This window comes from Centroberyx gerrardi, chromosome 20, assembly GCF_048128805.1.
Source record: "Centroberyx gerrardi isolate f3 chromosome 20, fCenGer3.hap1.cur.20231027, whole genome shotgun sequence".
Classification (NCBI taxonomy): Eukaryota; Metazoa; Chordata; class Actinopteri; order Beryciformes; family Berycidae; genus Centroberyx; species Centroberyx gerrardi.
The window spans coordinates 21268955-21295342 of record NC_136016.1 but is presented as its reverse complement, the minus strand read 5'-3'; the positions used below and the strand labels follow the sequence as shown (position 1 = coordinate 21295342).

At 41.7% G+C, this 26388-nt stretch overlaps 2 protein-coding genes and 1 long non-coding RNA gene across 3 annotated transcripts in view; 2 read left to right on the top strand and 1 right to left on the bottom strand.

The window, feature by feature from the left end:
* Positions 1-17952, bottom strand: part of LOC139919887 (arf-GAP with dual PH domain-containing protein 1) — a 29328-nt gene extending 11376 nt beyond the window's left edge. The window contains exons 1-3 of the mRNA XM_071909755.2: positions 17862-17952; positions 5332-5459; positions 2966-3057 (exon numbers count right to left, since the gene is read on the bottom strand). Coding sequence (XP_071765856.1) covers positions 2966-3057; positions 5332-5459; positions 17862-17952 — 311 coding nt within the window. The remainder of the gene's footprint in view (positions 1-2965; positions 3058-5331; positions 5460-17861) is intronic.
* A 1220-nt stretch (positions 17953-19172) lies between these two features.
* cox19 (cytochrome c oxidase assembly factor COX19) lies at positions 19173-21735 on the top strand. Its single transcript, XM_071909772.2, has 3 exons — positions 19173-19323; positions 20238-20349; positions 21176-21735. Exons 1-3 carry the CDS (start codon positions 19242-19244, stop codon positions 21267-21269), a joined length of 288 nt encoding a protein of 95 aa, XP_071765873.1. The 5' UTR covers positions 19173-19241; the 3' UTR covers positions 21270-21735.
* A 1976-nt stretch (positions 21736-23711) lies between these two features.
* On the top strand, positions 23712-26160 carry LOC144542998 (uncharacterized). The gene is made up of 4 exons (XR_013507573.1): positions 23712-23817; positions 24341-24488; positions 25102-25183; positions 25742-26160. It is a non-coding gene; the product is annotated as an uncharacterized LOC144542998 (long non-coding RNA).
* The last annotated feature ends 228 nt before the right edge of the window (positions 26161-26388 follow it).

Sequence of the window (26388 nt, the reverse complement as noted above, 5' to 3'; positions counted from 1 at the left end):
CTTTTGATTAGGTTGAGGAAGGCAATAAGCATCTCATCTTTCAGCTTCTGTTGGGTTTCTGACGTTTCCTTCTGGGGGAGAATGGGGCCGTGATCACACAGGAGACTTTCTGAACGAGACTGTACCTTCTTTTCAGTTACAGCAGGCACGTGTCTCCTCCAAAATGTGCCTTGAGTTTTGGATGCTGCACATTTTGGGGCGCTGCCATGAGCTCTCCAATTTGAAGCAAGCGGCCAAAACCACGGGTGAATTTTGAAGCCAATAAGGAAGCGGCGGCAGGCAGCAATTCCTCTAACGTCCGCTAGAGGCTCCAAAAAGACTCCAAACCGCCCAACTCCATGAAGTCAATGGGACCACAACCCAACTTCTAAAGATCTGCCAATAGTGGGTTCTGCTATTTGCCTCACTTTAGCTACATCCTCCGTTTCAGAACGGGCTCCTCATCCTCATCCTCAATCGCTAACTTTCTCTTGTCCATTATTATTTTCAGCGTTAACTCCCTTTGTTAGCTGCACGGCAACAAGGATGATGTCACGCTCTTCGCGCCCTTTGAGCTCTTCCTCTCTCGTTTGTGCGTTTGAGCGGGAGAAGAAAGCGTCCAATGTGATCACGACCTTATCTTTCCACATTTCTAATGGCTGCCTAGTAAAATTAATTCAGAGCTGCAATGACTCAATGATTCACCAATGCTGCAATAAAAGAAGCAATCTCAATTTTACACCGTCTTCTTTCTTTTCATCGTGTGGAGGAACGAACGGCAACAGTCAGCACATCACCATGCCAACAAGCTCTCTCTCTCTCTGTCTCTCTATGTCTCTCTCCCCCCTTCCCTCTGGCTCCCGACTGCTCTCATCTCTACACATTTATCCTTTTCATCTTCCTCTCTTCATCCTTCACTAGAAAAATAAAACGACTATTCCATCAGCATCAAGGAAGTAAAGATGTCTTCCTCTCATTAGAGATTTGTTTTGAGCGACACCTTCCAGTGACACTCAGACAAATCTGTCTTAAACACCAAACGCTCCGGTTCTTAGAGGAGCAGATCGCCTTTTGGGTTTTTTTTCTCGTGAGTGCAAACAGACGCCGTGACTCAGACTCCGCTCCTCTTCTCTTTCATCTGCGTTTCTCTACCGTTTCCCTTTCTCTCACGCTGCCTTCCTCAGTCGTTTTTTCCTCTCTTTCTGTCCATTTCAAGCGTATTCTTTCACAGAGAGGCAGAGAGGCAGATGAACAGATGGATGGACAAACCTAAGAAAAAAAGACTGTCGCTACCTCGCCTTACAACCAAGGTGCATGAACTGGAAAAAGGTAGAAAGGAAGAACAAATTCTATTTCTACAGCTATTGTTATAAAAAAAAACATGTTTATTGGTACAGAAAAACCAAGGCGTTTCAGTAATAGACATCCATCGGCCTCCAAGAGTAGCTAAATTTGTTCTTTCTGCAAACCTAGATTACCCACACAAAATGCTGCGTCATTATTTTCGTTACATCACTTTCAGCATCCCCCTCTACTCTCTTTCACACACACACACACACACACAGTCAAACACACACACTCACACATTCAAACACACACACACACACGAGAAGCAGAAGCAAAGTGACAGCCACAGTCAGAGGTGTGAAACGATGAAGCTCAATATACAGTAACGATTTTTTCACTTTAACACTTATCAACGTGCGGTGTAACTTCCACTACCTCTGCCTGTTCTTATCATATGTGAAAAGATTTTAAAAGATTGAGAAGAAGTTAGAGAAAAGCAATAAAGCAACTTTATTTATCCCACATATGGGGAAATTAAAAAAAAAACGCAATTATAGGTATAAACAATAATTAAAAACAAAACACAGAATACACATCACATAGCAAAAACACACAGGACAGTAGATGTATATTTTTGTTAAGTGCAGAATGCAGGCAGAGCTCAGGAGTGAAATGCATATAGCTGAAATTATAATAGTATGTTGGAAACCTCCCAATTCTTATGTAAATTTTTTATTGCTTCTGGTACAAAGTTGTTTTTCCTTTGGTTTGTCTGACACTGGGGAGCCAGAAAGCACCTGCCTGATGGGAGGAGGCTGACTTCATTGAGTATAGTATATGTGACTTGTCATCTCATATCTAATCTAATATTGCCTGTGCTGAGAGTAAAACTCTCTGAGTCTTCTCCGAGGTAATCCAATGATTATGGAGCATGTGCTGACAGGGCCAGAGAGCCTGTTTCTGTCCTACTGATTGATACTTGCGGACCAGGTAATAAAAGATAATATACTCTCAATAAAAAGACACTAAAAAGTTAAGTTACTCACTCCAAAGGGGATTAACTGCCTCACACAGTGCAGTCTTTGTTGTTTGAATCTCAGGACACTCAGGACGCTTTTATCCAAAGCACCTTACAGCACCATGACTGCTTACATTTTTACCATGGGTGGGAACTGAACGCCTGACTGTGGCAGTGTTAGCGCAAAGCTCATGAACTATACAAAAACCACATTATACCTGTGAATGCGCTGCAATAATGCATTACACAGTTATTATGCTGCATGTTATAGAGGCGTTGCAGCTGCGTTACAGATCTCCCAGCAACTATGTGTGGTGTCATCATGAGGATTCACTGGAAAATTGGCTGTATGCAAATAATGGCTAAATATACAACAGCCAGGCTAGAAAAATAGAGAAACCTGAAAAACTTGTTGTGGTGTGGCTGTGGAGCCATTCAGTAACGTTCTCAGTAAAAGTGAATATTGTGATAAGGTGGATTAATTTCCAAATGTAGGTTACTGTGACACAGCAAACTGTCTTGTCTTTAGCCCTAGTCTCTACTCCAAAACACTCTGAGCTGTAGCTTGAGAAGAGTCAGCTCAGTTAACCTGAACAAACAGCTGGTTTCTGGCTTTGTTATAGCCACTACTAACGCTTATTATTGTTTAATGTCATAGCAAACCAAGGCCAGACAACTTACTTGCAGTCGGTGTGTGTTGGTCTGTAGTAGAAAGCAGGAACCTTCTGCTCGTACTTGGCCTTGGCTGCACTGTTTCCCATAGCAGCCACCAGCTGAAAAGGAAGACAAATGATCATATCAAGACTGTTGTTTGTATGATTGACTGTATGTTTAACGTTCAAATTAACACATAAATAGAACATAGTTTGTAAATTGCTGCATCTCAAATTTGCAGGGAGGGAAATTAAAACCCATGGAAATTTTGTTTGTCTGCCCTACAAGCAGATTTACAGGGAACCAGCCATTTGGAGGTTATTTTCTATTCAAAAAACCTAGCTGGCAGGTGAAATAGTGAGTGGCTGCAGACTTTTGGTCCACACCAGCCACCATAGCCAGTGGACAAAAAAGTTATGAGTGCACCTACACTGCACAGCTATAATAATACTAATACTAAAACCAATACAAATACTAATACTACTAATAAAGTGCTATTAGGAAACACTTTTAAAGCAGGTGACACATAACAGCCACGACAATTCAAGAAAATCAAAACTGAGAATGATGACAACAAAATAACAAGAAGAAGAAGAATACAGAGTTCAAATTTAAATGAGATGAGAACAAGTGGGCTAAAGAATACTACAAGTGAAGTTATGCAGTTCACAGTGCCGGCCCCTTGCTTTGCTAAGGGATTAATTGCCGAAATGGCTAAGCTGCGTCGGGGAAGCGTCTGCCTTCTGCCCTCTCTCCCTCCATCATGCGTTTCATCCAGAGATAATCCCTGAACCCGGTCCAGCTGGCTGAACCTCACAACACGTCTCTCTTATCCTCTGAGGGGCTCTGGAAGGGACGCAGCACTACGGCGCTTTTATTGTGAAGGTCAAACGTTAATAGCCGAGGAAAATCAACAACACCACAAAGCTGTCCAACTACAAAATAATAACAGACATTAACATGTGTCACATCTGCCACCATAGTGACGCCTCTGACGTAACATTTCAAACATATTATCAATATTACCAATACACAGGATCATGCCCTGTTTCCATTTAGGGTAACCGAGTATCCACTTTATTAGGTACACCTCCCCCTTTTACGCAAACTGCAGTGAGTCACATGCAAGTATAAAGCGTCCAGACAGGGTCGAGAGCTTCAGTTACTGTCCGACTAAAAGTTAAAATGTGCAACATATGCGATTTAAGTGACTTTGAATTTGGTATAATCGTTTGTGCAAGAACCGCCGGTGCTAGTATCTCAGAAACAGACGGCCTCCTGGGATTTTTGCGCACTACAGTGTGTAGAGTTTGCGGAGAATCGTGCGATAAATTAAACACATCCAGTCAGCGAAAGCGTCTCGTTGATGAGAGAGGTCAGAGGAGAATGGTAAGACTTGTTCAAGCTAACAGACAGTTTAGTACAACAGTGGTGTGCAGAACGGCATCTCAGAAACCTTTTGGGAGGAACATTGGTCACATCTAGTTATCTAATCATTGTGCTCCCTATTTGGGTTTATCACCAACAAACCTCAGTTCGCTCCCACCACATCCCCATTACCTTCCCCCTATCGTCCCCTTACATCTAAAACCTCTACCCATTTTTCCTCACAAGTCTCATCAATATCAGCTTCCCCAGTCTCCTCTGTTTCAACACAACCTTGAACCAGAGTTTTCCATCATAAACTTGTTAGCATTCTGCTGCTAGCTGGACGGCTAGATTCGTTGTTGTTGTTATTGCGCATTGTAGGGGGATTTTGAAAGAGGGAACACACAGCACAGAACGGAAGGGGAGAGGGCCGGCCAAAAAACGCTGGAGCCAATAGGAGGATTATCCAATCAGCCAACATCCGCTAAACCAGTGGTTCATAACTTTTTTTTGGCTCGTGACTCCTTAAAACAAAGCGATGCCTACTCGCAACCCCCCGGCACAAAGTGTGTAGAGTTCAACCAAAGAATGATTTTCCCTTTTCATGTTGTTTCAATTGATTAATTATCAGAGGAGGCATAGAAGCTAAAAAGTATTCAGTATTTCACAAGAAAAAAGCAAAATTTAGAGAAAAATCAGAAAAAATAGACATGACATTTTTATAGTAGAAATATGCTTTTTTCCTATCCCATAAATCATCTTGCGACCCCCTGACATTATTTCGTGACCCTCTGAGGGGTCCCGACCCCCAGGTTGAGAACTACTACGCCACGCTAGACTAGTCAAATATCAAATGTCAACAGTGCACCTGAGCAGAGCCTGCGATGCTACAATGTCTGCTAGTCTCTAGATGAGAAGGGCGGCAGGATATGTTTTTGGGGCGTATACATGTTTTTCGGGGATATTCATATATTTTGGAAGTCGGATGTTTGCGATCCACAGTATGTTTGTTGTTTCCATCCTACCTCCACCTCGCTGGCATCCCACGTGTCCTGGACAGACTTGACCCGGCTGATGTGGGGGATGCTCCGGTGGAGGAGCGAGCAGGCCTGGCAAACAAACACACCCAAAGTCAACGATGCCCAGTCCGGCTCTGCGGGAGAGAGAGAGAGAGAGAGAGGATGGGAAAGAGAGAGGGAGAGAGAGAGAGAGAGAGACAGATGAGGTAGGAAAAATAAAAACAGGGAGGTGGAAGGAGGGGAAGTGAATAGGGAGGGGAGAGAGGGCGGATAAGAGCAGTGGTAATTAAATGGGGGGAATACAAAGGGATAGAGGAGGACGATAGAGGGAGCAGTGGTAGAGATAGAAGAGAGAGAGAGAGAGAGAGAGAGAGAGAAGGAGGGGGAGAAAGACTTGTCATAAAGGTGCTGCAACAAACGGAACAACAGCTCAAGGTTCAGGCTATAAATACTGAAAGTGCTGATGCTGGCGCTGCTAAGAGGTAATAGGTGCAAAGTAAATGAAGCAAATATAACGAGTGTGAGGAGAGTAGGTTCTGCATGTGTGACTGTGTGTGTGTGACTGTGTGTGTGTCTGTGTGTGTGTGTGCCTGCTCATTAAGGACAGGACAGCAGTGCAGCAGAATATGATTTGGGGAAATCCTATTTAGTCTTAATGACAGGAAACAGACTGACTGAGATATGATAAGAACCCAGCAGGGTAGTTATCAGGTTAGCAAGATCACCAGACTCCTAAATTCACTCTAATAACATAACACACATACATACACACACACACACACACACACACATGCATGCACACATGCAAACACAAACACACATACACACAAAAATCTGCATATACACAACCACATTCATTTGCACATGGCATAAAGCAAAACCAAACATACACTCACACATGCAGGCATGCATACACACAAATACACACACACACACACACATGCAAGCATGCATGCACACCTGTGAATCACCGCTGAGCAGAGCATATGCTGGTAAACGCCAACACAGAGCACAGAACAAACAAACAAACTTGGAGCGTTGTGCTAGAAAACGAATAATCTAATTAGCAGTCACAGACTCAGAGCAAAAAACAAAGAGGCTTCACTCTGCAGCGTGACACAGCAAATGTATCTGTGGGTGTTAGCAAAGGTACATTTGAGTCATGATATCACACATGGAGTTTGATTCTACTGAGACAGTGTGACAGAGAGAGAGAGTGAGAGGGAAAGAGAGAGTAGTGAGAAAATGAGTGATAGAAAGCTAGAGAGAGAGAGAAAGAGAGAGAGAGACATATAAACGCTGACTGGAGTTTAAACAAGCTGCTCTGGAGGCAGAAATAATCTGATTGGCTGAGCTAAACCAATGTGGGTGGAGCCAAAGAAAAAATGTTTGGTATTTTGGAGTGCAAGTTAGCTAACTGACAAACTTGAATGGCAAAGAAGGAACTTGGGTCAAAATATTAAAAATATATATATATAAAAAATACAGTATATGATTCATTCATTACCATGGCATCATGATATTAGAAGGTCAGCAGCTAGCTAACTAGCTAACCTAGATAACTTAGTATGGCTAGATAGCATTGTTTCAGTTAGCAGCAGAGCGCTAGGCTTCATAATATTAGCTTCCTCCTCTCTTAAAGTCGAGATGAAACGGCATCTAACTTCCGTATCGTGACGTATTTCCGAGTGAAACAGGAAAGACAGGCGGGACATAACGTTGGGAGGAATTTGATTTGAACGTTGAAAAGTGGGTGTGTCATAACACCCGAAGACATGCTGTTGCTAGCTAGCTAACTAATGAATCTTAGCTCTGTGCGCTAAAAGTTGAAGATTGATTGATGGGTGGATGTCATGACATTATTGGTTGAGGCATGCTTACGTAAGCACACGGCATATTTTGTTTTACAGGAAGAAAACATGATTGAATTTTGATATAAGAATACAAAGAAATTGATTTTTTGTATTTTTTTTGGCATATATTGTTAAATAGGTGCACAATATGACCGGGGATGTGATCTAAAAGGGTTAAAAAGGCATTTTTCATTTCATCTCGACTTTAACTCTTGTCTTTTTCACTGGGCTTCAGTCCAACATTACTTAGCTAGAAAAACGTTGGTACGTTGGCTCCGCCCACTGAGGTTTAACTGAACCAATGAGATTATCTCTGCCTCCGGAGCAGCTCTGCCTCCAAGAAACGTTTGCATAACTAAAACTCCAATCTGACATAAACAGACAGAAAGTAAACAACTCTCCAAGAGGGAACATTTATCCTGGATTCACAGCGACCTTTTCCAAGATTTGAAAACGTTGACACCGTCTATTGTAGGCGACCCAGCTGACATGGATGAGTGTGTGCACATTATTTCTGTGTGTGTGTGTGTTGTACTGTGTATGCACACGTATTAACATGTATGAAATGTGCACATGGGTACAAGCGCACAAGCACACCATGTCTTCAACGGCTAACACTCAGAAAGTCGCCACATTCTCTCTCCATCTCACGCTCTCTGTAGCTCCCATTTCTCACACAAGGAGGCCCTTAGCGTGGTGTACCGCAGCCATGTGAATACACACACACACACACGCACACTCACACACACACACTCACGCCCAGGACACGATGAGAGTGTGTAATACTCATGGGAGTCATATGAGAGCCGAAGGAGAGCGAGGAAGAGAGAAGAGGGGGAGGAGGGCAAAGAAATATTCTAGTATTTCTCGGTCCTCTTGGGGTTTGGAGAAAGCAAAGACGAAGACGCCACATAACCGCCTGCTGAGCAGAGGAGGACGGAGTCCGGTAAACGAGGTGATGGAAGAAAAAAAGATAGACGAGAGAGATGGAGAGAGGAGGAAGGACGGGGAGGAAGAGTGTACGTTCCTCATCACGCAGAGGGATGATGTAAACTCATAAAAAGAATGAATGAGAAAGAGGGGAAGGAAGACAAACAAGAAAAAAGCGGCCACGCCCTTTGGAGACTTTGTCCCCTCTTCTGCTCAGCCACAACTCATCCTAATTGTCACCTTTACCTTAATCTTTACCTTAACCCTAACCTTAACCTCACTGCAGACCTTATACTGACTTCTAATCCTAAATATCAATGAAACAGTTTGCTGAAGAATATTCAGTTTGCTGCTTGGCCAGAAAGTGAAACCGAGACAGAATTTATTTTACCTGTATTTATCCAGGGAAAGTTGATTGCATGTTTTTTTCTTTTTCTGCAATACTCTGATTCATAGTCTTCTACTGAGTGTTTCTCATTAATTTTCTGAGCGGGTCCAGGGATTCAAACCTGCAACCTGCTTCCAGTCACAAGCCTGATTCTCTAATATCTAACAGTAAAGGTGTGGCTTCAGCTCTATTTGACAACAAGTTGCTTCAGCCATCTCCATTCCAGCCATTTCCTGATTTTAGTCTTAAATACATAAATTCTGCACACAGTCAGCATACTTGCAGAAATCAGCGCTTGTTTTCCTCCCTTGCAAAATGAATGGGGGAAATGTAAACTAGACGTAGACAGAAGTAAACAGGCTCTAACTGTAAATGACACCAGTATTCTCCTTTAATGAAACTATTTCAGACAGTACACATGTATTGGTAACCGCTGTATTATAAAGCGCAGCCTCATACCTAGCAGCAGCCATAATCACAGTAAAGAAGACTCCCTAGGGTGTCACTGCCACCTCTCATTAAGCTTTCTTAGCTTAATCTCTTTTAAACCATGACACGTAATAAATAATTTTCTAAATATATCAGCTCATCTTTTACTCATTTTTTGAATATGATCAAGCGCAAGAGGCTCCAAAGATGGTGCTTTGATGGGAAGAAATCAAATCTCTCGCTGTTTCTATGTACTATGTTCCTTCATTGTCTCCTTATTGCCAAGACACATGCGTACACGTACAACCCCCCCCACACACACACACACACACACACACACACACACACACGCACACACACACTGCTAACACAAAACACACAATCAGTCTTTCAGAGATGAGGTCACTGCCGTCTGAGTCAGGCTTCACGGAGAAGCAGACAGCACTCACGAAGATTACTGTGGCCACATGACTGACTAACTACTACCACACACACACACACACACACACACACACACAGGGCTTCCCCCTCTACATGTAGAAGATGTTTCAACAGGATTACTGAGAACAACAGATCCATAGTCGCAACATACAGGAGGAGGAAAATCCCTGATACAGTGTGACTCTGCTGTTCATCCTGTGCAGATGAAGCCGTTGCAGAAGTCTTACATTTTACCGCATGTTTGCCGAACTACTGCTGCACTCTGGCTCCACCCCCCAGAGGAACTGTTTGGAAAGAAACCAACTTTTGCAGGAGTTACAGCGAATGGTCTGATGGCTTGTTAGTGGAGAGACAAAACAACTTTTGATTCGACTGGAAAAGATTCAAGAAATAATTGCCTGTGGCATTACTGCAGGACAGATGCAGGACAAGGCAAGGCAAGGCAAACTTTATTTATATATTATTTAATACGCAAGGCAAAATTCAATGTGCTTCACATAAAACACAAAAAATATGTAATTTGTCTCATAAAATGACATTAGAAAGAAAGCCAGAAAGAAAGAAAGATAGATAAAAATAGCAAAGTAAGGATAACAATAGAAAAAATAGAAATATTAACGAACCTCTATACCTATGATTTACCACATTGCCTATACAACTTATCAATCGGCTTCTTGGAACATAGGAAGGAACCTCAATGTTCTCTAATGGATCATAATTACAGGAACGACAAATGCATGAAGAAGGATTTCTACGCCGACTGCCACTCTACCAGCGTCTGTGTACATTTGCAGGCACTTTCCTGCGTCTGCACATGTTCATTTGTATGTTTCTATCTATAGGCTACACATCAAGCGTCTGGGCGGTCTGCCTGTCTGTCAGCGACTGTCTGGTGGGAGTTAATGATTAGACAGCGGGGGGCTAATGAGGCCAGTTGACGCTCTGACCCTGTCTTGGTCTCTCGCTGATGAGCTAACTCCCTCAGCCGACAGCGCAGACACTTCCTTCTACTGCACAGATTGGCATTTGTCTTCGATTTCATTCATTTCATTTTGACAAAACCACTGTGAAATGTCAAAAATGCTCCAGGCATTTATGAGAAAATCAAGTTGTTTTTCTTCATTACTAAAACGTTGACGTTTTGGATGTAAGGTTTTTGCAGGAGTGGACATTTTAAAAACAGCAAACACACTAAGCATATTGTTACTGTCCGGTGAAAACCTTGTATCTCTAAAATGTCAATTTCCTCATAATTTCATGGAAATTAGTTTTTCGACCAGCACCGGAACAACATACATCACACATCACACCAAACAGATAAGATCACAAGACTAAAAACAACATCCAAAAACAATATAGTACTAAAATTAGTGTGGAAAAAAACAGCCTTTTCAGCTCAACCACCATGCATTTTTGACTTCATCCAATGAGTTTTGAAACGGTTTTATAAACACAAGAGTTGTCGAATTTCCTCAACCCATAGAGCAACATGTAATCCTTCAATTGAAGCTAAAACATGAAAATCACCAAAATTGAGAGTTACAAGAGGTTTTCACATGACAGCAGCGATATTCAAACACCTGTAGAGCCATCTGAACGTTGCATAGCAGAATATTGCTATACCACTTCTCATACAGCTGTAGCTCATTAAAATGCAAAGCACAGTGAGGAACGATTGTGCTACACTTAAGTAGAGCAGTAGAGCAGAGCCAGACAGACAGTTTTTGTAGCTGTTTCTTAGAGAGGCTACAAGCATCTTACAATGAGTGTGAATCAGCAGCAGCAGCCCAGAGTTTGACAAGTAGGCTCGTGATCGGAAAGTCACCGGCTGTAAGAAAGGCTGGTCGACCTCAACTACCATCGAATTGCCCTTGATCAAGGCTCTAAACCCTGAATTACTCCAGTGGAGCTGCTCAGTGGCCAACAGTACAAGACTGTGATTTCACAGGCCGGCTCCTGGGTGTGAATATGTAACTGTGTGAGTGTGAAGCAGGGTGTTTCTGAAAGAGACCATACACTGTCAGCCGCGTTTCCCCCAAACATTTACGGCGGAGGTGCAGCGCCTCTGCCTCCACTGACGTCACAAAAATGAACACAGTTTTTTTTTTTTTTTTCAATTAAAACTCTGACTCATTCCACATTCAGACAGAACACAAAGCTTTTCCGGTTTCAATGGAAGGAGATGAACGGAACAAGATGGACGCAACTTTGCTCTTAAGGCGAAGAGGCCTTTGGTCATGTTGAAGTTCGCAGAAATTCGCCTGACGCAGTGAAGCCAATCAGCTTCAAGCAGGACTCTGTCTAGGCACTGACAAATCCCCCACACTCCACCCCCAAGTCCAATAACACAAATGATATCTGCATAAACATTTTAGAAAAGCTAGATTCCCAAAAGAAGACATTGGTGATCCGGTTGCTAAACCACACAAAAGAATTAAAATGCAAGCATGATAGAATAAAAAATATAATGCTGAAGCATAGTTTCAAGTCATCTACATCGTCTCGTCATTCCTCACACAGAAGTCAAGAGGAGATGTCAACCAAAACCACTGATCAGAAAGGCTGTGGCTGCCTTCTGCTGTGTCAAGTGGCGTCATCAAGTGTGCTTGTGTGTCCTGACGCCAATTTCGCTGCTGATTTTTCAAGTCAAGCGATCAAATCAGACAGATGAACGTTTGGTCAGATGACCTTCAGGAAAAGAAAGACTCAAACGGTCTAGTTCACCCTGCAAAGGCCGTGTTGTAGATCTAGTTATTTGATTTCAAAAATATGAAATGTGCCTGGGTCTGCTTTGATTGATCAGGCCTTTCAATCGTGTGTTCGTGACAGTTTTCATCAAGGCAGAAATTTGCAGAAAATAAAGGTTTAAAAGCACCTGACTGGCTGCAACTGCATACAAATATTCTGGAAAGCCAGGAGCAGCCTGCCGTGGGAGCCTAAACCTCCTCCTATCTCATCAGAGTTCCTGCCGTCTTTTGCCTTTCCCCCAGCCCCGTCCCACAGAGGGTTTCTGAGGCTTCTCCCTGGGGGGAATAACTCGTTTGTGTGTCCTCAGCGAAGGGCAGAACCACAACGCTGCTGAGCTACAGAGAAACCCTGCCGTATAAGCTCCCGGCTCAGCCACCGAGCAGCCTCATCTGTGCACACCAGCAGAGGGAAGATAGAAAAAAAAAATGTAAAGGTAAGGAAGGGCAGAGTAAGAATGACTAGGCATAAAAAATGCACAACCGAGGCTGTGCGTTTTCAGACCCACTCGCCCAGGTTTCCTGTCCGGTTAATGCGTATTGGTGATGGGAAGATAAGACGGGGGTGAGGGAGGACAGCCAGGTCACTGCTGAGGAAGTGATACACACCTTTCTCTGCAGGTCTGCTGATTCACACACAATAGAGGGCTTTCAGGTGACGTAATGCACCCTGTGGCGGCCATATTGGAAGTCCTCACCTCTTCTAAACGTACAAAAGACATGGTTTATTTCTATGCTATTTTGCCACTGATATATCTAATTGATTTTGTGTTTAGATAATAGTTAGCTAGCTAACCATAGTATCTGGTCAGCTAATTTCCACATTAGCTAGCATAGTAAAAGCTAGCGTAAGTAGTGACTAGTTGTATTAGCATCAGTTGCTTTGCTAAAAGTAGCACGCTGGCTAGTTAGCTAACTAACAAAGCCAAAAAAAACTGCGGTTTGTTTAGTTTACGTAAGCTGACTCGTACACTGGTTGTTATTGTGATATAAAATTTGATAAAAATTCCAATAAAAAAAATGTAATAAATAAAATAAGCTGACTCTCTCTAAGCTACAGCAGCTGTTTTTGAGTAGAGACTTGTGTGTCACAGTCGTGTCACAGTAACCTACATTTGGAAAACAAAAAAAAACAGACTATTCCCTTTTAATTATAATGTTACTAACTGGCCTACGCACACACCACAACATTTTCTTTCAGATATCTCTGTTTTTCTAGCCAGGTTGTTATATGTTTAGACATAATTAACTAACAGACAATTCTCCACTGAACCTCCATGATGGAGCCAGCTGTGTTTGCTAGGAGATTTGTGACACAACTGCCAAGTCTCTATACATAGAGCCAGAAAAAGGCAAAAAACCAATGATACAGACTAGACAGAAAAACAGACATCTATCATTTATCAACCTATCTATCTAGCTATCCATCTATCTGCCTGCCTGTCTGTCTGTCTATCAGACGATGTGTCTACCAAGCGACCTGAGCTCACCCACCTACTCCAATACAGCCTGTATATGTGGCTGTAGTGAGATGATTTGTGGTGTTTTGAGCTGTAATAAAACTGTAATTTAAAAAAAGAAAAAAGCCACTGAGATAAGATCCTGTCCCCATCTGGGATAGGGTCGACGAAACGGCATCAATAATTCATATCGTGACCATTATGAGTGATGAATTATGAGCCGGGGAATTCCTGATCCGGTAGCGGGGGCTGAGATAACGGTTCGGGCTGATGGATGGGTATTCTAACACTCTTTCTGCGTTTTCACTGCTCTTCAGAAACAAATAACGACACAGGGGAGACTGGAGCAACTCATCATGACATCATCTGTGGAGCCACTGTCGAAAATTTCATGAAATGAGCACGATGTCTCCAAATGCAAACACGTCCTCCGTACACGAAAAATGAGATAAATACGTTTCTGACGATGCAACAAAAGGATTACATGCAGGAGACACAGCTAGAAACAGGAAGTATTTTGACATCGAAATAGTGTGATGGAAAGTACGGGTGTGGAGGTCGGATTTGGTGGATGGGCGTTAGGCCTACCTTCAACTCCGACGACACGGGTTAAATTCCCAATTCAGGCCAAGACGTTTTCTGCTGTGTGCTAAGTTTACATATTTAGCTTAAGTTTTTCTTATTAACCATGAGAAAATCCTTACACTAATCTTAAAGGTCCTATCTTCTACACTTTTCCAGTGTTTTATTTTCTGTCTTCAGGTCCATTCAAAGCTGTGTGTGTGGTGTCATGAACCAAAAACACTCTCAATCCATTTCTACACGTTCATTTTCCAGCATCTCTCTGAGCCTTACCAAGAACAGGCTGTTTCTGTCGCCGTGTCTTTAAGGCTCATTAATATTAACGACCCCTCTGTCCTGATTGGCTAACCGTTTCAAGAGTGAAACGTGAGACGCCGCGGCCCGGCGGCTACAGGTAGGGAAAACTCTCCGGTAATAAACAATGACAACCGCTCAACCGCTTTGAAAAAAACACTTTGTTAGTCTATTATTTCTTACAGAAATGATAATGGATTTAGTTGGCGACCGTGCGTTTTAATACTTTAACGATGTTTAGATAGCACATCCAACTTCACCAAAGTTTTAGTTGCCTAAACCTAAACGTAACCCTATCCCTAACCAAAGTTGTTTTAACTGGCCTTAACTTAACCGTTAGCTAATCTTTTCATGTTTCAACAGGTGAAAATGGCCTGTCCTGTTTGTGTTATTGTCACATAATCCAATTTGTGGTGGAGGAACGTAATCTTCAGATTTTTTTAGATTGTGGTGACACGTAATCACAGTTTCAGAGTTCGTGCCCACTTCATGAAATTTTATGAGTCTGTGTTGCATCAGTGTGTGCGTGTGCTATATACGGCATTTAAACTACTTCCTTCTTTTTACAAAATACCCTCCTCCACATCCCTCTAGTTCTTCTGATCAGTCATTGTGAACTTGACATGAACTCAGCGAAGCAAAGTAGGAATTTACTTCGTCATCACTCTGCTTCACACTCATTCAGTTTAAGACATTCGTGGCTTCAGACATTCAGCCACATTCATCTACTGTCAACCGCTGCAAGTAAGGGTTGAAGTGCCTTGCTCAAGGGCCACGTGGACAGCTGTTGCTGAGGGACCAGAGAGCATTTCTCAGTCTCTTCCCCTGCCCAGATTTCCCTAGCTGAGAATTGGACCGCTAATCCTCCAATTACAAGCTTTGTTTCTCCACCGCCGCCCTCCAAACAGCAGGACTGTCGCATTATACTATCCACAGATGTATTTTCCACAGCTGCACAACACAGAACACCTGCCCTACCTGCGCTCCAGCGAGGCCAAATCTGATCATGTAGTGTTCATGATTACAAAGGAGAAAACCGCATACACGCCGAGCAAAACCGAACAACAGTCTCAGCGGGTGAACATTCAGAGCCAGTGCTTCCTCCAGGCTGTGTGCATCTTTGCAGGACAGATTGGTGAACTACATCTAATAACGTATCCCATGGGCCCAATAATAATATCTTGTTATCGGTTATTGTGCCAATTTTCCCCAGAAAATCAGAAGATAAAACTGGGTTTCTCCTTTTTGGAGGCAAATGATATTACATTGCCATACCTTAGGGTTTAGTGAATTGATGCCCCTGCAGTGAAGTGATGACTCCTCAGATGGATGTAGTATGTGATATCATAGTCTCAGTGCTGTAAATCTTTAAAGGGGTAATCTGCAAGAGCCTTGTTTTTTTTACACTGTCTCCATCTTTGGTGCTAAGCGCTCATTACTGTGGTGTTTCTGCACTGCACTTCCCACAGATCACCTGTCAATCAAACAGTGTGGGGCTCTTTTCTTTGTCTGTTCAGCCATGGTGGCTATCACTGCCCATACTAACTACCCAGTTCTTCTTCTTCGATTTATTCCAAACAAACCAGAAACGTAAAACGCATCACTTCATGTGCAGCAGAGGGTTTTTTCCCAGGAAAGAGCTACCAGACACCGGCTGTTTAGAACAGTAAATGGAAAAGCTTTTATGAACTGGACATAGGTTCAATCACTGAAAAACTGACATTTATTTACATGAAAATGTCACGGATTACAACTTTAAAGAAGCTAGCCAACACACACATGACCAACCATGATCAAACCCCTCTCTCTGGCATTCCAAAACCAGATTACAGGACTCAAAACACCCGTCGGTCAAAGAGAAATCCCTCTTGAAGCATCCATCGCCTCAGACAAAACCATCTTATTTTGCGAGAGCGGCGTTGGCTCCAGACCCGCTCCGCTACAGCCAGTCCTCAGAGGAGCCGAATCCAGGGCCAAGGAACAGGCATCCTGGGTGGGCTCGGCTCCAAGCACTGGGCGTTCGTCCCATACTGGAGCCTCCAAACACACTCACTGGTTTATTACCATTTCAGTACAAAGAAAGGAGCGGGGAGAGAGAGGGGAAGAGGGAGAGGGTGGAGGGGAAAGAGAGGGGAGATGGAGGGGGAACAGAGAGGGGATAAAGGGGGAAAATAGAGGGTATGAAGGGGGAAAAGAGAGACCGAATGGAGGGGAAAGAGACAGGAGATGGAGGGGGAAGAGAGACAGGATGGAAGGGGATGAGAGATGGGGAAAAGAGAGGGGATGGATGGGGAAGAGAGAAGTGATGGAGGGGGAAAGAGAGAGGGGCTGGAGGGGGAAAAGAGAGAGGAGATTGAGGTGAAGAGAGGGGATGGAAGGGAAAGAGAGGAGATGGACAGGAAAGGGAGATGGAAACAGGATGGAGGGGGGAAAGAGAGGGGATAGAGGGGGAAGAGAAAGAGAATTGAGGGGAAAAGAGAGAGAAGATGGAGAAGGAAGAGAGAGGAGATGGAAGAAAAAGGATGGAGGGGGGAAGGAAAGACAGGATGGAGGGGGAAGAGAGCGAGGAGAGAGGATGGGAGAGGCAAAGAAAGGAATGAAGTCACTCTGTAATGCAGAAGTGGTAAAATAATATTTGAGTGACCTGGGTGAAATTTATAATTAATTTAATAGAGTCACTTAACATGTCATTTGGAAATAGAGGGGACTAGTAGAGGAAAAACAAAAAAAAAGAATCACTTGACTCCACAGATGAAAACACACAGAAACACACACTTAATAATTACCCACCGAGCCACATGGAGGGTGCTGACTGTGTCGAACATGATGACACCAGACCACAACACCGACAATCACACTCCGTGGACACACACACACACACACACACACACACACACACAGCATACATACCACAACAACTAAGGTGGTGAGGACAGCTGGCTGACTCAACATACAGGTCAGGCTGTATCGAGTGGCTTGACATGTTTGTCTACACACACACACACACACACACACACACACACACACACCATGACAGGTAAGACATGGGAGTGTTTATGGCTCTCCACAGAGTCCAGAGTCCAGTCTGTCTTCTGATCCTAAAAGGTGTGTAATCTGTAACACTGCCTTTCCAGACTGGATTCAGAAACACAGCAGTGAGGCTTTTTCTGAGGTTTCATGTATTGCCACCAGGCCTTTGACATCACACCAGCATCTGAATTCATCCAGCAGGAGGACTGTCATCAGATTCCTGCCTGTTGGTTTTTGAAGCTCTTATCTTGGACGCATGCATCGCTCACATGCACAACTGCAGCAGCAAGCGCATGCATCAGAGCCGGCCGGCACTGCACGGCACGGCACGGCACGGCACGGCTCGGAGGGCTTTACTGGTTGCAGTTGCATATGTCTCTCCTACCTGGATTGCCGCAGTCCGCGCATGTATCGTTGCCGGGTCTCACCAGCACGTCTTGCAGGAGCCGGTTCTCCCCCTCCGGTTCCTGGGCCATGGTGACTTTACCGGTCCAGCCTCAGACTCCCGAACACTACCGATTCCTTCTCACCTATAGTCTGGAATGAGAGAAAGAAAGAAAAAAAATGCAGACGGGACTAGACTGAATCTGAAATTTCTCTCTCTCTCTCTCTCTCTCTCTCACTCTCTCTCTCTCTCTATCTATCTCTCTCTCTCTCTGATAGCTCTATTACCGGGTCTCGCTGACTGCATAATCTCGAGCCCGTGTTGCCATCACCTCCTCCTCCTCCTCCTCCTCTTCCTCCTCCCTGCCTGCCTGTCTGTCTCCTCTCTCCACTCTTCTGCTGTCAAAGTGAGACATCCAGCGGTGGTTTACCTCAACACACTTGCGCTTCCCCTAATAAACCCTCTGTATGTGTAAAGGCAGATAAACAAATATCTAAAATAGTTTAAAAATCATTTAGCTCACATCCCACTTCTACCTGGATCCTGTCCAGCAGCTCACTGTGTTTCTATGTTCAAATGAAGCCATCACAAATAGATACAGTATCTCTCGAGCCCTAACAAAACAAAAATCATAATATTCCTTATAATATTCCTATAATCTGCCAGTGGTACCGAATCCGAACAGTGAGTTTAGTGACCTAACTGTACTTCATGGTATTTTTTTAAATCCATTTAGGTATCACTATAATATTGCTATAATATTCCTATAGAGTGTCTGTGGTATGCCTACTACATAGTGAGTATATAGTGACCTTATTGTACTTTAAGGTATTTTTTTAAATCTCCTATATCACTACAATATTCCTATAGTGTGTCTGTGGTACTCAATAGTAAGTTTATAACCTAGTGGTTTCTTTGTCGTTAATGATATTTGTATCTCTTATGGTATCACTATAATGCATAATATTTCTATACGGACCTGTACTTTTACTGTGATATTTATATAGTATCCTTTTATTTTTTCTAGCCTAGGATTACTCCTTCTTTACTAGATCTTTATCATAAGGGATAAATGTGGCGTGCATCGACATTTTGAGTTTTTCCAGAGGCCAACTTGTTTATAAAGAAAGAAGTGACATTGGTAATTATTTTAGGCTCTTTAAATTGCTGAGTGTAATTCATCGTTTCTCATTAAAATGATTAGGTTATTAGGAGATTATCGAAATTATGATCGATGCGTCGTTTCCATCGACTACTAACGCCTGTCCAATCAGACGGCCCCAAAACAAAACGTCATATTTAGGCGACATCGGGGGCACAGCAACTGTCTCGCACAGAGGACTTGCAGAGTTTATTAAATCAAACTCTTTAAACGCAGAAATGTCTACAGCCATGAATTTCGGATCTAAGACTTTTAAGCCTCGGGCTCCCGACAAAGGAGCTTTCCCTCTGGATCATTTCGGTGAGTTAAGACACAGACATGCGTGTTTGTCCTGGCTGGTAACATTGTAGCCTTGATACACGCAGTTCGAACTCGTATGCAGAAGACATACACCAAACTCCATTCAAAAATCTGACAGCTTAATGTAATTTATCGGCAAAGAGATATGAAATGTGAATCAAGACCTTTTCCGAAAAGATAGGAGCAGCCCTTCAATTCGGCATACATATAATCCACCAAGCAGCACTTACTGGTTCACATTACACGGTGTATTTTGGTGGAGAAAGATGATTGTGCTGTGGGAGTATCAGGCGAACCAATTCCAAAAGTAGAAACTCTACTGGAACAAGTGCTGTTTACAGTATTCGATGAATGCCGAATATAAGAGTGACTTCAATCGATTGCGTAAAAGGTCTTAAATCAGTTTCTGCAATGTTTGTAAGTGCGACCACGTTAAATTGCCACATTTTTGAATGGAGTTTAGCGCGAAGTTTTTCCAAAAAACCACGGAACCTATCAAACCCAGATAATCTTCCATTTGCGTGTCAGCTAGTTGGACAACTGCCACACTGCCAGCTGTAAAGAAGACTTACTTGTAAGGTTTGACTTTATAACCAGAGTGGGGAATTACCACCAACCAAATTGTTGTAATTTTGGCTGTAAAGTTTGTCAAATTTAACAGCCACTTTGGAAGATATTCACCCATTACTTGGTCATGAATAATATTTTATTCTAGAGATCTAGCTGGATGGAAACAAAAGGATGTACTAGCTTCTGTGTCTGGTGGACAAAGAGTGTTTTCCTACTGGTTTATATTTTTAAAGTGAACTCAAACACTATCTCCATCATGTCAAACCTTTTCTACATTATAAACCTTCATGGCTGATTTCCTGTCTGAGTTGACCCGCTCTCTGGCTGCCTGCTGCTTGTTTCAGGAGAGTGCAAAGCCTTCAAGGAGACGTTCATGAGATGCCTGAGAGACAACAGATTTGACAACGCCAAGTGCCGCCTGCAGTCCAAAGACTACCTGCAGTGCCGGATGGACAAGTAAGAGCCACACTTCAAACTTTATAGCCTGCTGTGCACGAAAGCTACAGTATCCATTATCATTACAGCTGGTCAGGGATGCCTTTGCACTGGCAGCTATGACACTGTTGAATAAAAGATAGCTTATTTCTTAGCTTTCTGCACTTTATGCTGAACTTTTCATGTTGTTATTTTACATTTTTTAAACGCCTGTCCATATTGTATTGAATTATATGTGGAGTGTCATGTATTGTGTATTTATTATTAGAGCTGCAACGATTAATCGATTAGTTGTCAACTATTAAATTAATCGCCTACTATTTTGATAATTAATTAATCGGTTTTTAAGAAAAATAAGTCAAAATTCTCTGATTCCAGCTTCTTAAATGTGAATATTTTCTGGTTTCTTTACTCCTCTATGACAGTAAACTGAATATCTTTGGGTTGTGGACAAAACAAGACATTTGAGGACGTCATCTTGGGCTTTGGGAAACACTGATCGACATTTTTCACCATTTTCTGACATTTTATAGACCAAACAACTAATCGATTAATCGAGAAAATAATCGACAGATTAATCGACAATGAAAATAATCGTTAGTTGCAGCCCTATTTATTATTGTGTATTTTGTTTTTAACTCTAGAGCTGGCTGAATTTACCTGACTGCAATACCAGTTTACCTTTGGGTTTAATTTTAAAAAAAAAGTGAACCTTGATAATAAAATGATCCCATCCAAAGGCTTTTCCAGGCTAGAGCCCAGTCTTAGCTGTGACACTTAAATGCTGTCATACACTTACACCATAGACACGTATACTGTCATGTTCTAATACTGTGTCCCCTTCCAGTCAGCTGATGGCCAAGGAGCCGCTGGAGAAACTGGGGTTCAAGGACCTGTTGGAGCCTCCTTCCAGCCAAGCAGGCAGTGACACCAAACCATGAACTGCCTACACTGTGACCGCTGTTTCTGTAATGCAGTGATGCTGTTGCTCTGCACTTAAAACACTCGATAATTTGTTGGGGAACAACGCGACAACAGAAGTCCCAGCAAGGGAAAAAGCAGTAACCGCTCCGAGTGTGAAACTGAGAAAAATGGCTGTAAATACTGTATATTTTTTAATGCCAATCCTAATGACTTGTAAGAGGATCTTTTGAAGAAGAGGTTATTCTGTATCCTCTCATCCCAAAATCTCAATTTCAACCTAAATTGAAGTTACTGCCTGTGTCCTGTAGAGGGCAGAAGATACATTTTGTCCAAGAGCGGGTCTGAAGGCGGACATTTTGGTTCAACCAACTCAGGCTGGGCTTTGTGTGAGTGAACAGAGTCTGACCTTTGACCTTGTTTTATGAATGGCTTGTGTACATAAGATGAGAATGTAGTATAATATATGGAAGTGCTGTTTTGGTTTATCAATAAATATTTTATAATTAAACTCTGCTGTGTGTGTGTGTGTGTGTAGATTCACCGCAGACAGGCTGATGCATCCTTCTCAGGTGTTGAAAGATCGAGGCTGAACACCCAATTCCACATTTTTGTCAAAAAAGTAAAGCTTACTATTACTATTATTTCCCTCCTAGAGTTTGACAATGACAGAGCGTCCAAACGTCCGTGTATTTTTTGGTCATTCTATTTGCTTTTCAGAAACAGAAATTGAAAAATGAAAAATGAATGGTGATTTGATTTTCCATTTCAAAATCTACAAATGAAAAACGGAAATAGAAGGCATTTATCGTTTTCCTGGTCAGAAACGGCAGATAGCCTACAACATTTATAAAGGACTTGATTTTCCTTTTCTCCTTTGTAAAACACAGGAGGGTAATTCAGTAATAAATATAGTAAACTTTATTTCTGATAGAAAATTAAAAAAAATAAGACCATTTTGCTAATCCATGGTCCTGTCTGGAACAACTTCACCTTCCTGTTCCTGAGAGCTGCGACAGCTCCAACAAGTTCATCTTCGTCCTCATCCTTTTTTCTACAGCAGGATTTTTATTCTAGCATGAGTAAACAGGTTTAGGCTACATAATGTCACCAAAAGCCTACTGTAATGTGGAAATAAGAATATTGCACATATCGTAACATAAATTAGACCTACTCACGTGTGATCAATCAACAGGTGCACAGTTTCAAGATGAAGCAGTGTTTTTCTAAATATGAAGAAAACACATTAACAAGATAATAACCAGGGGCCGGATTCACCAATGTGTTCTCAAGATAGTTCTTAAGAAATGACATAAGAGGACATTTTGGGAAGTTCTTAAGAAGGCTCTTAAGTGCAATTCCTCAGTATTTTCTTAGTAACAGTCTCATTTCTTATGAATTTCTTTCATTTTCCAACTTGAGAACTTCTCAAAATAGGGCCTGAATGAATTCTGGTTAATAAACTTTAGGCTTACTGCCATTGAGGCTAGGAGGAAACCCAAAGTGCTTCCATCTACAAAACAATTGGGGAAAAACCTATTTAGGGCAACTAGGGCAAAGATTTAAACATTGGTTGCTGTTGGTAACTGTAAAATTTACTAGCTTATTTTCAATAAACATGACACAGAGGCACTTGGCCCTACACCAAATAAAGCTTTACAATAAATGTTAATCTTAATGTTAGGTGTAGGGGAACCTATGAAGACTTTGAACTATAACCTACTTGTCTAAAATTTGGTTAAATATATGATATTAGAGGCTTACCTTTTCACTGTAGGAATTTTAAGACAGGACAGAAAAAAATCAAAAACAAATTTGAGAACTTTCATTTCAAGAATACCATTTATTCATAAGTTTTTTTCTTAGGAAGAAACATAAGAAGAAAGTTAAGAAAATATATAAGAACCGTTTTTGAGAATAGCATTTTTTCCAATTTTTTTTCTTCTAACCAAAAGCTTCCCTTTGGTTAAGTTTCCGTATTCTGCCCCACCCCTGACCAACGGTTTAATGTGCTCAATGCCCTCTATGTGCAATAATGAATCATTAGCATTGTGGCAAATACGTTATGTCTATTTAAGGGGAAAATTAAGTTTATCAATGAATATCCAAACGTTTGAGTAACGAGTCTGTAAAGGGGACTTGAGCTACCTGCTATCCTTTAAAATAAATACCAGAATCTGAGTTGACTTTATGCCATATTATTTGAAAACTCATGTTTCTCAACTGACAAATACCTCATTTTGAGGAACTTAAAATATCTCACACTTGCTAATAACTTCTTTTTCTGAGGTGAACTGACATGTTTCCTCTTTCACTGGAGAATGTGTATGTGTGTGTGTGTCTGTGTGTGTGTGTGTGTGTGTGTGAAGGATTGCAGTTCCTCTTCATGCGTTGGACCAATCACAGTCCAGAATCAGGCTGTTCATTCACTATTTAAGGACTGCCTCCAGATTCCCGCTGCACATTGCTCTCATCCAGCTCTCATCCCAAGACCCACAATGCCTTTCTCCGTCAGCCGCGTCCTGTGTCTCATCTCTTTAACCGTGCTGGTTTTCCTCTCTGCACAAGGTGAGTGTGTGGCTTTGTATCTGAGTAACTGAGGAGAGACTGTACATACAGGAGGAGATGTACCGAAGCCTGTTGCATTCATCTGGGGAAACAATCAGCCCATTTTTTTTTTTTTTTTTTATTGTTTTTAATGTTATCTTTTCTCATAATTCAGAGAAAATTTATCCTACTTCTGAGATAATTATCTCATAATTCTGAGAAAACATAGAAAAAGATAGAAAGAGAAAAAAATCTGTAAGAATTATGAGATGAGCTCATTATCTCAGAATTATGAGAAAAGATTAATTTGAAAAAATAAAAAACCTAGGCTGATTTTTTTTTATTTTCCAGGTGAATGCAACATATCTCCAATTGGATTTATAAAGAAATAATTTTCTTTATATATCAGAATTATGAGAAAAGATGTAATTAATGATCTTATTTCTTATTTCTGAAAAAAATCTTCCTTTACATACCAATTAATGTGTGTGTGGGTGTGTGTGTGTGTGTGTGTGTGTGTGTGTGTGCGTGCGCTGCATTACAGGGCATCCTGTGGCTCACAAGCCGTCGAGGGCTAGCCATAAAGCTCCCAGATGCTGTACATCAACCAAAAATGACACCATAACCGAAGACATCAATAAATGCGTTGAACAGAAAATAAACGACACGCCCTGTAGAACTCATGCATACATGTAAGGAAAAGTATACACACAAACACACACACACAGACACACACACACACACTCAGTTGTCTCGGTGAGGGACATTGAGCAATCACACTGTAAAATAAAACGCCCTGGATGTGAGAGTAAAGTGTTTTGAGGATTATTTCCTGGACGAGACTTCTATTTCTTCCTAACGAGCGCTGATATCTGCAACTATTACTTTTATCTGTTTTAATTTTCTGTTGTTTTTAACTTGCCTTTTGTTTTATTTCCTTTTGTAAGGCACACAACTCTTGTTTCAAAAAGTGCTATATAAACTAAATCTGACTTACTGAACTATGCTGACTGTGTGCAGAAACCAGCAAAAAAAAAAACCACACCAGTATTATCCTTTAAACCTGTGATGTCATTTTCTGGAAGTGTTACTAGTCAGTGAATGGGATTTTGTGGACCTTTATGATGAGAAAATCTCCCTTTTACCCAGAAGAGTTAGCACTGAGGACACAGGAATCACTTTTGTTAAAATTCAGTGGAATTCCTCTTTCACAACAGCAGCTCGCCGCCCAGCAAGTCACTTCTCAAGAAAGAGATCGCTTCTTTCCCTCTCTCTTAATATTTCTCTTTCTTTGCAACCCCACAGTTTCATCACTGTTGATAAGGAAAAGCACTGCATGGATCCAACAGCAGACTGGGTCAGAGAAAGAGTGGAGCAGCTAGAGGAAGTAAGTCTGGAATACACACTTTAATGTTAACATTAGTTAAAACATAACAGGGAAATATTGGGTATGATTTTAAAGGTCCCATATTATTCAGTTGTCATGATTTTGTTTTCAAATCTACTATAGCTCAGGATAAGTTTAATGTTCTTCATGATGTTTTGTAAATAAATGTAGTTTAGTTAAAAGGGAATTTATTGAAGGAATCTGAAGACTAAATATTCACAATACTGGACTCTGATTGGCCGACAGCAGCAGCTCCTCTAATTCAAATGAGTGGAGGCTTTCCACTTCAAATGCTGCAAACTGTCCTGACTGGGCGGATTTCAGTAATTCTTTACTGAGGGAGCCAATCAGGATCAAGTGCAGTTGTGATGCGTTGACTGGTTAGTCTGAAACTGCCTGGGAAAAAAAGGATGGATTTTTGAAAATGCAATAACTTTAAATTGAACCATTCGAAGAAATTTCAACCATAACTTCATATAAACAGAGGGAAATCTGAATTCTGATAATATGGGACGTTTAAATTTCCACAGATGAACTTACACTGTTTCTCTCCTCCAGAGCGGACCAAAATGCATACCCTTCCGCCAGTGAAAGGCCTCCACTTCCACAGCCACAGCCAAGACGACGCATCGCCACCGTCTGACCAGAAACCTTCACCAACAATTATCTAATTATTATTTCATTATTATTTAATTACAATAATTCCCTCACAGTTTTCTTTATGCATGTCAAAGAAAACAGCTGTGTCTTTCTAAGAATATTCATCGTTTTCTGAACTGAGGAATCATTGTATTCACCAAGTCCAATCAATGTGCAGGAATTTGTCTTGGTGAAGTTGGTGCATCGACATATTAAATGATTATATTATTATTATATTAAATTCAGTTATACCAGAGTTCCCACGGGCCTGGAAAATCCTTGAAAGTTTGTGGATTTGAGAAAAATAAAATAAAGCTTCAAATGTTTTTGAGAATGAATGGTTGGTCTTGAAAGTACTTGATGTTTTCTTAAACTACAGCACCCAAATTCATCAACATGCCTCAGCTCTCTCCATCCTAGGATCAACACTTCACCTCCTGAGGAAAAACTCTGTGATGGAGATTTGTGTTGATACAGCAGCAGTTTTAAAATTAATGAAATAAAACAAATTATTTCACCAGGATTTCTTGATTCGACAAGATCAGGAGGAAAACATGAGGCCTCTG